General features: G+C 42.6%; 1 protein-coding gene across 1 annotated transcript; it reads left to right on the forward strand.

Moving 5' to 3' along the window:
* The first annotated feature begins 3,808 nt into the window (after positions 1 to 3,808).
* On the forward strand, positions 3,809 to 9,718 carry npas4l (neuronal PAS domain protein 4 like). Its single transcript, XM_086122404.1, has 8 exons — positions 3,809 to 3,986; positions 4,054 to 4,199; positions 4,290 to 4,395; positions 5,165 to 5,423; positions 5,518 to 5,627; positions 6,447 to 6,588; positions 7,715 to 8,883; positions 8,969 to 9,718. The coding sequence occupies exons 1-8, from the start codon at positions 3,809 to 3,811 to the stop codon at positions 8,995 to 8,997; spliced, it is 2,139 nt and encodes a 712-aa protein (XP_085978530.1). The 3' UTR covers positions 8,998 to 9,718.
* Positions 9,719 to 12,079: the final 2,361 nt, after the last annotated feature.

Consider the following 12,079-nt stretch of genomic DNA (forward strand, 5'->3'; position numbering starts at 1 on the left):
AGTTGGTGAAAAAAAACCCGGAAATTTTCAGAATCCGTATGATTTGTGCGATACGGCTGTATACGTAAGATTCACCACAAAATCCGTATGAACTATGGCTAAACCGTATGAGTTGACAGGTATGATTTTTTGTTGGTGCTGAAGGGTTACTGTAACCGGTTACAGTATAAGGAGGAAGAAGGTTACAGTAACCCTTTAGCACCAACAAAAAATCATATATACTGTAACCCGGTTACAGTATAAGGAGATCACACCAGTGTTAAAGTATTACACTTTTCTGATGCAATGAACTAATTTCAAACCTTTTCAAATATTGTATGACAGCTACTCCGTAGAAATTTATAAAAGTATAACATATTATTTACATAAGCTCAGTGCATGAGTGCACAATGGAACGCTACATACCATTTGAAGCATGTTTCACTGATGTCATTGGGTCTTTTTCTATTTTTCCTTAATTTCCTGCATATGTACAGTATATACAGGTGTATGTATAATGCGGTCAGATTTTGTTCATGTACTGGCAGAAATGTTGGCCCATACACTTCCTGTATTCACTGCCAAACTGGAAATTGCCTGAAAATTCCCAGTTGCGCTCTTGAATATAATTTCCAGCAGTTATTGTCACTGTCAAGGTTACACTAATGGAACACATCACAGCTTAACAATTTTGAAAATATACATCACTTCCATTTAGGTAATGAACCTCACGTCTTGTGGAAGCTTTAACTCATGACTGGCTATTCCTGTTTCAACTCCATTTGTATCACTTTGAGACGTTGAAGCCCTGGCCTCTCAATTTAATGTTTCCTGTTCAACTTGGGAGCGTTGTATCTTCCCCCAGTCACCCTGTCTGATAGCCCTCAATGTCTACAACATCGAGCACCCCCAACCTCACACGCCAAACGACTTTCATTGGGACGCGTGCGGCTGCACTGGGGCGTCCCCGTCATGAGTGCGTGAAACCCAGCTGCAGTCGTTGCCTCCGCCACCAGTAGGAGTGTCCTGGCAGTGTGTTCCTGTCTGTCACCAGCCCTCAGCTATAAAGTCACTGTTATCTCCACAGTTAAGTGCGGGCCACAGACGCAGGGTGAGCTCAAAGTGAGGCAGTAGAGACACCCTGTCCCGCCTGGCCCCACAGAACACAGGAAGCGGGACAACGCCGGGTCCCTTGTCTGGCCCCGGAGCCCTCCTCGCTCCACGACGCAGGCGTTAATGCGGGGAAAGCCTCGGCCAAATGACTCTCTAATTTCCCTTTAGGACTCAGACGATCCCATCGGTCCTTGAGAATCAGACTGAGGATTTGTTCAGAGTGGTTTGTTTTGTCTTGTCTCGCCGCGTCCCGCTCCGATTCCATCACTCAAGTTCTAGTTTTCGGCCCGCGGCCGCTAAATTGGGGGATTTGTGAAAAGAGGCATTTAAAGAGCCCCAAGGGGATAGAAGCTGGAGCCTGAAAAAACATCTGACATTTCAAGGAAGGGCCACATGTACTGCCATGGCTGCAGTTGATAGAGAGCACATTTAAATGTCGAGAACAACATGCTTCCTGCGTGTGAAGGTGCTTTAGTCCTATTGCCATGGGGTGTGATGCCCATAATCTCTTCATCTGCTAAAGGATCTCATTTAAAGTAACTAGGCTCGGTGTGTTCCGGTTTCAAAACCGTTAGCTTGCATCGGGGGATTAATTGAGTGACTAATGCACCCTCTGAAGCCAAACTGAAACAGCTGATTGGCTGACACGACTCCTCACAAATCAGTGATGCATACACGCGCTGTGTACTGCAGACTCTTCAACAATACAGTATTGCTGGACTATTTCAAACACTTTTATTTTAGTCCAACACCAAAAAGGTATATCGCGTATGACAATGATTTAATGTAGAATATGATGACAGAGGGTTGAAAATAAACAACTTTAAAGGAGTCAGGCTCAGGCAAATACTGGTACGACTTTAGAAAAGTGCTCGTAAATCTCCGATACCCTTATGAATTCTCAATAAACAATTTGTAAGTCAATATATTGGTTTCCGCCACGCCTGACTGTTATCACGATGAACATCTACCAATTATACTATAAATGGCAAAAGGGATCGGCTGTAGTTGGCCCTCGGTATGATTTGTGCAGGTACAACAGTTTTAACAAAGACAAACTCAATTGCGCACTCACTATTTGGCAGGCAGGAGGTGAGTCTTGTTGTTTTTCTCAAATGACTTATAGTGGTTTATTAAATCTTGGAAAAAAGGGTTTCTCCTCTATTTCCGTTCTTCCTGTCAAGGGAAGTTTTTCATTGTCTCCAAAGTACTTGCTGAGGTAGTCTTCAGCTGGGCTCCTTCAAAGTGTGGGGAGCACGATCCTACTTGTATCTGCTCCCTATGGAAAGTGTCTTGAGATAACTTGTGTTGCAAATTGGCGGAACAACAATAACATTCATTTGACTTGCTACCAAACAGCTTGTATTGTTACCCAAACACTGAATACAACGTAATGATTTTTTTGGTTGTTAAAAGATGTTCACAAAACGACACGTCTGCACGTTTGTTGACTTTGTTATTTACACCCGCAGAATCTGATCATGTCCAATATGAATTCATTTAATTGTGCTTGACAATAGAAAAGTAGTGATAGAAGCGAGTTGCTATTTTACTCACCTCTCGTAGTTAAATGAGGCATCCAAAATAGTCGAAAACAGTTCTCCATGTGGTGCAGGCCAGTTCTAATTCAAGCATTATGATGAATATACCCCAACCAGCCATCCATTTTCTTTACTGCTTGCAATATACCGGTAATGACTTCCATAATATGAAACTGTATCAAATGTTCACATTAACAAAGTTGCTAGTGCTCAGTTATTTCGTTTGTTGTTTTTTGCTGTTGGCGTTGCATCGTCATGAGAGCCGTGTTATGTATTCCAAGTGGTACAAAATAGCGACACGAGAGACTGAAAAAAATATTGTGAATAGCGCTCAGTATGTTGCGCTACACATTTACAAATAAACCATAAACACATTGTTAAATGAAAGTATCATTCAAAACTGAGCGTTCTTTTCTTTCACTTTCTAAAGGTGTATTTGACAGCCCCGGATCGCAATTGATGAGATTATGAGGTGTGAGAGTGGACATTATCGACAGCATTGATTAGTTCATTTCATTCATTTATTCAAGAAATCTCGGGCATCCCGCCAAATGAAAAATAATCCATTCAAGGCATACTGTGGAGTACAGTGCATAAAACAGCCATTATCCTGTTCCTTATACAATGCATCCTCACGCAATTTGCCATGAATTAAGTAATTATTTCTCTCTTTATCATGAGCCGTCGGATTAAAAAAAAAACAAACAAAACATGATTCTCCTTTTTGTACGTATCCTCGTGACGCGGGGTGCCCTCTCCCCATTGTGGCCACTTGGTACAGCACAAGCCCAGCCTCCACTTTTGAGTGTGACGCCCCCACACTGAAGGGCCTTGGCAGCTATAAAAAGGCTCAGGACAGATACCGATCACACGCACACACAACACACGCACCAAGTCCGCTGAGAGCCCTCATCCTCCACTACAGACGCGACAGCTTCTCATCACCGTAGTTTCCATAGGAACCATTCGTGTTCAAACTCTGCCGTCGTATGGAGGGAAAAGAGACCCGTGCACTCTCACTCAGCTTGCGTCTTTTTTAAAAGTGGGTTGGTTGAGGCAATTGGTGGTCTTTTTCTCTTTTGACGCAAGCCAATGATGAACGCTCACATCATTTTTGGGATGCAAGGGAGGCACTGGTGAGTTTGCCCATTTTAGTTTCCTTCAACTTGGCCAGCATGGTTCCTCACAGATCCACCAAAGGCGCATCCAAAGCACGGCGGGACCACATCAATCATGAGATCAGGAATATGCGAGCCCTGCTCCCCATCCCCTTGGTAGACCAGAAGCGCCTCTCCTACCTGCACTCAATGGCTGCCGTGTGCACTTACATCAGGAAGTCGGTTCTCTTGCAGGGTGAGTGGAGAAGAGCTCCCTTTTTTCAGAAAGTGTTGAGGATGAACTCAGATGTTTCTTCCTTTAGGGCTTCCCAGCGGAGATGCCCTCCCCTGCTCGTTCGCTTATGAGGCCTTTCTCCGAGCCTTGCATGGTTTCATCCTCGTCACTACTGTCCAAGGGAGGCTGGTCTACGTGTCGGAAAATGTATCGGAATATCTGGGCCTTTCCATGGTGAGTCTGAGCTTCAATATGGCGTCGTGTTATAAACAGAAAGGTTCCCTTTTATTCCTGAATTGGTAAAACCTTTCATTCTATTCTCAGGTCGACGTGCTTCAAGGAGACACCATATACGACATGGTGGAACGTGAGGACATTGATATTATTGAGCCCATCCTGAAGGGACACGATGAAAAGATGTCATCATCAGGTAATTGAGGAAAACTGAACTCCTAGTCCACCAGAGAAATTCGTGTACATGCCTAACACGGATATTTACGACGTTCACATTTTGCGTGTGTATAACAATGCTCGCAATACCACTATGGACCCAAAAAATGACTCAAGACTCCACATCCAGATAATTGAAAGATGTAATGTAACTATGCAGTTTACATTTTAATTACATTTTAACATGAAGCCTACTTATCAATGTTGCTTTTTGATGAATATCAAAAATGGACATTGCGGAGGACCAACTTTAATGCTGAATTCGGCCACAATTTTTCATCAGTGCTACTGGGGGGGGGGGCACATAGGACCACCCACTTCTGAACCAGATGAATGACAAAAATGCCACTTCAAATAGGGACATAATGCATGCATAAGTGCTCCTACCATATTACATTTTTCATTAAGTATTTCTCAATGTTTGGATAAAAGTGCCACTCTCTGAACCCTACAACAAAAAGTCTGAAGCAAACAACAAAGTAACCACAAACTGTATTTTTGGATCTTATTTTTAATATCGTAAAATCCTGGCATTTGAACAGGGGTGTAAAGACATTTTCAAATCCACTTTATATGTTTTTGATTTAACAGCAATGGTATGACTTATCATGTACCCCCCCCCCCCCCAATATAAAATAGCCACAATTTGCGGAGGAAAAACAGCTAAAAGGTCATAAAAAGAAAAAAAGTAACATTGTGTAGCAAATACTGCGCACTATTACTTCCAACTGGTCTACTTATTCCCATAGAGAGGAGTTTTGTATGCAGCATGCAGACCTCCAAGACCTTCAAGCAGCAGCAAAGCAGCTGCTCAATGCTGGTTCGAGGCAGCTTCCAGTCCTTTCCGGAGCCTTGTCCATTCTCCTCCATCAGTACCGCTGGCAAGACCCTCTTTCTGGCCCTGTGCACCCCCACAGTGGACCGCCTCGGGGGTGTTGAGTCACACTTGTGCCCCAGTTTCCACAGTGTGCATGAACTTGATATGAGCTTCACTCGGCTGTCAGACAGGTACAAGCGGGCCACGTCTATTCGGAGAATGAATAATATCAAGTCATGATATTTTTATTTTTTTACTAAAAAATATTGTGCTTATTTCTTTCAGTGTTTTGTATTTTATGGGGTACTCGGCGGAAGAAATGGTTGGCCGCTCATGGTACAGCCTAGTCCACCCTGAAGATCTATCTTTAAGTGTGAACCATCACAGACGTTTATGTAAGTGACAAGGCCCAATGCGTTATTATTAATTATTCATCATGCTCTAAGGAGGAAAACAGTGTCAGCATTCTTGTTCAGCAAACAGTGCTTTGCGTTAGGGTCCTATTTGAAATCTGTATTTCTCCAACAGTTTTGGCCCGGCAGGAATGTAAGCTAATCAAAGACAATCAGAGGCTGCGTTGCTTTCATTAGTCACATAAAATATTCTAACACTATAATCATCAAAATTATCTTAAAAAAAAGAAAGAAAAATATTTCACTCTATATGTAGTAAAATAATAATAATAATAATAAATTCCCAATATGTATATGTAGTGAGGTACACCTGTACATTTATTCCTGAAAACATGTAAAAAAAAAACATGACATTAAAAAAAATGCAACAATGTACTTTCATATATTCTTGAAATCAAATTCAATGGTTTTGCTAAAAAGTGATGCACATACTGTAAGTGCATCAACACCAGTGGGTACTTGGGTTACAAAATTTCTGATTTGGTTGTTTTTCGACGAGCCACAATTTAGAATCCCTGCGACAGCATATGTGTCCATTAGGAATAGAGCAATGTACTTTTGCACGGTACTCCCTTTCGAGTCTACGTGACAAAGCATTGTTACATACTTGTCAAACACTTAAAGAATGAATTCAGATTTAATTTGTTTTGGATAAGTGATGGAATTATGTCGAGTTTGCCTGCTAGGCTCTTGCGTCCTTCATCCAAACGCCTCAATTGTGATTTGGAGCAGATTTGTGTTTGTGACTGTGCACGATAATAAATACAGTATACTGTATATGCTTTTTTTTTTTTTTTCCAGTACAAGCAGACGAGAGCCTGAAGGTGCAGATGGTTATTAGACTTCAGTGCAAAGATCTTTCATGGGCCTGGAGCTACATTTGTGCTACCAAAGAGTCTCAGTGCCAGACTGCACATATCTGCTGCACTAACTTCATCATCAGGTGTGGCAAATGTTTCCACTGTTATTAAAAGTCCATGTGTTGTTAAAAACAACAGTCCTCAGACCCTTTTTTTTTTTGGTTTTGGGCTTTGGCTTCCAGTAAAGCAATATTTTGACATCGAGGGGACCGGTGACAATTGCAACATTTTTGTGTCTCTAACTTTGAATTCTTTTGACCTAGGGCAGGGGTGTCCAAAGTCGGTCCTCAAGGGCCGCTGTCCTGCCTGTTTTCCAGCTCTCCCAAGAGCAACACACCTGATTCAAATAATCAAGAACGTTCACATGCTGCTTCAGAGCTGGCTGATGACCTGATCATCTGAATCAGGTGTGTTGCAGCCGGGAGAGCTGGAAAACAGGCAGGACGGTGGCCCTCCAGGCCCGGAGCTGGACATGCCTGGCCTAGGGTGTTCAAACTGCTACGCAAACTAGCTTCAAGTGTCTGCTAACTTCATTGAAAATACCTGTGCAAACACAAACGGAAAATACATGACATACAACGTCTTTGAATATAGTTGGAGTAATTAACCGGCATCCATTCTGTGGTTTGCATGAAAATGTTTTCCATGTTCTGTCGCATGTAGGAGATCAGAATAGGCCTTTATCATTCATACCATGTTAAACCAATTTAGTGCCATTTTCTTTAGCCCGAGGGACCAAATACAAGGGGGAAGACAAATTTAAAGGCTAACTCTAAAACGTCATTGAGGAAGCCAAGAACTACTCATATCAATCGAAAAGACAAATTGCACACTGACCCTAAATTAATTGTTTGTTTGTTTTATTGAACGTATATGCAATACATTAATAAATTGACAGAAAATAAAATAAAATAGAACAGTCAACGAACAGCACAATTATACGTTCAAATTGCTGCGGCCTTGTGGTCGTTTCACATAACAGTGATAGTGGCACTGGAATTTCGATTCTGCAAGACCGCAGGGAACTTGAATAGTGTTTTCATGCAGATGTGACATTAGGAAAGGATTTTCTACAGTGCGTCGCAACAAAATCAGATGAAGTTCGGTGCTATTCTTCCCTGGTTTGTTTGTCTTTTGTAATTGTGTCGCAATGTCTTTTAACGTTCTTTTGTTAGTTGTTTTTCTAAAATTCATCCTGTCATCTTTTAGTGAAACAGAGGCCAAATTTCTGCAGAGGAGAATGAGTGACGATGCTTTAAGGCCATCATCCCCAACAGACAGTTATCCTCCCGGAAGCTGTAAGAAGCAGGGCTCTCCCAACAGCAAAAGCCAGGAGACGTGTTTGAAAGTCAGGGTGGAGTCTGATGAAGACATCCACCATGGCGATATTTCACGCCTTCCTTTAGGGGGCAGCCCTGCGTTCTTCACCCCTCCGTACAGCCCCGCGTCCTCGAGCTCTCCTGTGCAGCTGGAGGAACTGAACCTCGTCTTCCACATGGATGTGCACACATACGCCGATCAGCTGCTGTCCTGCCCGGAGGCTTCCCCTTCCTCCTACTCTTACCCGGAAGCTGCACTTGCCTGTCACCTTTCACCTCACCGCTCCCTCCCCTCGCAGCACACCTTTGATCAGGGAGTCTTCCTCACTTTCAATCCTCTGTCTCCGGCCTCCCCCTCATCCGCAGGCTATGATTTCCCGGCTTGTGCATCCGATGCCAGATTAGTTCCAGACGGCTTGGCAACGTCAGACATGAGTGAGAGCTCCGGGGATTGCGCACTGCATCAAGATGACTTCAGCCTATTGGAGCAGCCACAAGAGGGCAGCCTCCAACAAGTGCACCTTGTTCCCCAGTACATGTTACCTGCCAGTCTTCCAACCCCCAGCCAGTCCCCTCTATCCATGACATCTGAGCAGTACAGCCAGATGGAGCAGGCGGAGATCAGCATTCTGGCTCAGCAGATCTCCTCGTTGGCTTCTACTTTTGACATGGTTGGTCCCCTCGATCTGATCCAAAGCGCTGACTGCCTGCCATCCTCTTCCTCCTCCTCCTCTTCCTGCTCACATCAGTGGCCCATTCAGGCTGCTATCCCCTCTACCCTACATACCAAATTGCTGAATGACGGCGTTTTAGAGAGCCTCCTCGATGATCTGGATATGGTCGCAAAGATAGGCTCTGCTATTCCCGACTTCAACTGCCATCAGGAAACCGCGTGCGCCTCACAACACTTTGATCCGCGAGGTCCCAGCCCGACGACCTCAGAGAACTCACTGGCTCCAAACGTCGCTTTAGATCCTTTCACTTTGCAGTTGGGATGTCATGACCAAAACACTGAGTTGCATCAACTCAACCGCTCATTGCAGAGTAACCTGCAGCAAGGTAAGTTCTGTCAGGGGCACTCATGAAGACTCATTGTTAATCTTGGCTAATGTTGTTTTCTACCTTCTTTTTTTTTTTATTTCAGACAGACTTGCTGAGGAAAACCTGTACTGAAATAAGTCTGTGACTTGGGACGCTGCCCTTTGTATGACATATTGTCAGGAAAATTGTCCTTCGGCGGATTCGTAGAAAAGCACCGCAAAGATGTTTAAAGGACATGTTGTACTAAAATATCATTTTTCCCCAATGTCCATGTCTGAATGTCAAGTATCTCCACAGTTTGAGATTTGTCTTAATTTCTGCAAAATGCTGTCTTCTTTCTCTTCCAGCTAATGTCTTTATTTTATTTTAATTTTTTATGAAAAAGGTACTTTAAAATGTCTGACCACAGTGAAAACAAAACATCAGAATGGAAATATTTTCTCCTAAGTGGCCACGCTTCACTATTGAGCACTTTATCACTGTCATTGCCACAAGAGGGTTCGAAAGAAAACAGTGCTCATTTCGATGGATTTTTAAATTTATTTTTATATTGAACCTTTTAGCGGCGAGCATTTATTGTCATTATGTTTGTGTGAAACTGGGAGATAATAATACCTTTCATTTTTCATGCCGTGATCAAAATAACGATTGTTTCTACAACCTACCTCAGCGGTACGTCTCAACACGCATTCCAATTCTGGATTTCCCAAAAAATGAATTGTATTCATTTAGTTGAACCCCTTAACTGTTTAAGGCAAACCAAACTGTGAGTGGTGTATCATGTTTCACATCTTAAATGGTACTGTAAATAAATGCTCACCCTTTGTTCGTGCTTCATATTTTTAAATGTAAATAAAACAAGACGAAAACAAATGTCATTGTTCTACGACTCTTTTGATTTCTTTTCTGAAGTACAGGTAGTTATGGGTGTTTCATTTACATGGTCTCTTTGCTTTTTGGTCACGCAGTGACCAAAAAAGCAGTGAAGTCAAACTTATAATAAGTCACGGTTTTAACGAAGATCGAGACAATATGACCGTGATGATCACGATCTTTTTTAAATCCTTTTTTTGAAAAACACGAAAATTCGGGCAAATTGATGCTAAGGGGTTGCTTTGACCACAATTTTTTCGCCCGAGTCTTCTCTAAGTAATTTAGAGGTTCACTAGCAAATTTAAGGCACATCTGTCCATGTGCCTTCTTGTTCTTTGCAGCCACTGAAATATTTCTGTCCAATACGGAGGAGTGTGTTTCTGTTCCTGTTTTCCCGGAGGCTGACATCTCAATTGCCTTCAGCTCATTTACAAGTTCCTGCTTCGTACTTTGAGGATATGGAGACAATCATTTTCAACTTTTCAGAAAATCTTTTGCTGATGGTTCTACAGTCTTGTCCCTGATTTGTTTTGACAGCTCTTCATTCCTGTTTGGTGTGGGTCAGAAGGTAAGAAACTGTAGAAATGCTGCAGAGAGTTGTGAAACAATCCCCTCATGATTGTTTTCCCATGACATCACACACCTCTGTACATGGCCGCAGCCGCAGTGCGTTCAATCTATGCATGGTTTTGTTCGGGGGCTTATTGAGTGTTTGAATAGATGACCTATATCTGAGCCCAAAAGAATGATGAGTTGCTATGCGGTGTTTGACTGCAACAAAAGAGGTGTGGTTGGAGGAACAAAGTCCCATTTAACGGCACTGATTTTGAATCAGGATCAGCAAACGGGACATTTGTCAAAATGATGGCACAGTGGTTCTACGCAGCAGTTATATCGTATCCAATTGTATCCACGATCAACAAACTGAGCAGAGTGCTGTCATGACAGAGGAGTTGACATACTTCTACCTTGTTTTGGGGTTTTTTTCAGTCTTCAATTGGAGTGAAGGCGTCATACAAGTCACACCTGTCCGACGTCAGGCGTCGTTATCGACTGCCTTTAAAAAGCCAGCTTCACTGACAGTCAACAGTTGGATTATTGCCTTGCCCATGAATCTGTTGCCAAGTGTGAATGATGTTCTTGCCAATATTTTTTTGTTGTTGTATTTTTCTCGTTATGTATTCTTGATGTATGTTCTCTGTGTATTGGATTTCTTGTCCTTTGAGTTCACAATCAATTTACGTTTTTCTTGCTCAAGCATTTTTGGTTTGTTCTCACCCTTTCCTCGTTCTTTGTTACCAGCGTCCTTAGTTGTATTTTGTCGGTCTTGCGTTTTTATAAAGATATTTTTGTTCAAAGCCTCTTATCTCCGTGTATGCTTGTGGAATCCTTGTTCTGTCCGGATTCTTTACGGACACCTGACAGGAGTAAACACACAATAAGACTCATTTGTCAGCATAGAAGGAGAAAAGCTTTATTTACAATGCAATAATTAAAAAAAAATGTTATGAGGAAAGAAACCCCGAGTAGGAAACATTTTGGAATCATGAAAAAGAAGACGTCAACACAACCTCTGGGCTTTTTTTATTATTTTTTTTTATCAGCCCGCAGTCTCAGAGGCATGGATTTAATGAGAATGGAAGAGAGATTAGCATGCATCTTCCACACACTTCTGTGATTAGGGTTTGCAATCTAGGCTCAGGCCTTCCTGTATGGAGTTTGCAAGTTCTTCCTGTGCTTCTGTGGGTTTTCTCTGGATGCTATGGCTTCCTCCAAAATTCAACGAACAAGCACGTTAGATTAAATTTAAGAGAGTGTGCAGTTTTCCAACAAAACACCTAAAGCAGCCATGACAATAAAGCAGCCTCAGTTGACTTGGCAGCATGATTTACCCCTCGGTTAGCAACACAAGGTCAAACAAAAGCAGGAATTGGCCAGACATCGATAAGAAAACAAGGACTTCCCCCATGAGTCAAGATGAAATGACCACCAGATGGCGTAAAGTGCCAAAAATTTAGTTTAATGGTGAATCTGTCTTCAGCTTACCATTTATGAGGGTGCCATTGAAATATGTCATCCATTTGCTTTAGGCCGACTGCTTTTCCTCATTGGGGTCATGTTTGAGCTGAAGCCGCTCACATCTGATTTTGGGTGTGTTTATAGTGTGTGTGGATGAGCATTCCGCATGAAGGCACGCCATTGAGTCAATTGATGAGGCAACAGTCCAGCAGCCCACTCGCATCCATGGAGAGCTAATTAGGAGTGATGTTCTGTGAAGGGTAAAATAGCAAATAAACTTCCCAACGAGCATCCACATCTGTTGCTTCAGTCACTGCAGGGA

Source organism: Hippocampus guttulatus, chromosome 10, assembly GCF_054856545.1.
Source record: "Hippocampus guttulatus isolate MCC_2025c chromosome 10, RoL_Hgut_1.0, whole genome shotgun sequence".
Classification (NCBI taxonomy): Eukaryota; Metazoa; Chordata; class Actinopteri; order Syngnathiformes; family Syngnathidae; genus Hippocampus; species Hippocampus guttulatus.

Coding starts and splice junctions, on each gene's coding strand:
- npas4l (XM_086122404.1), top strand. CDS start 3,809: ATGGTTCCTCACAGATCCACCAAAGGCGCATCCAAAGCACGGCGGGAC. Junction 4,200..4,289: donor AATATCTGGGCCTTTCCATG/GTGAGTCTGAGC, acceptor TTCTATTCTCAG/GTCGACGTGCTTCAAGGAGA. Junction 4,396..5,164: donor TGAAAAGATGTCATCATCAG/GTAATTGAGGAA, acceptor TTATTCCCATAG/AGAGGAGTTTTGTATGCAGC.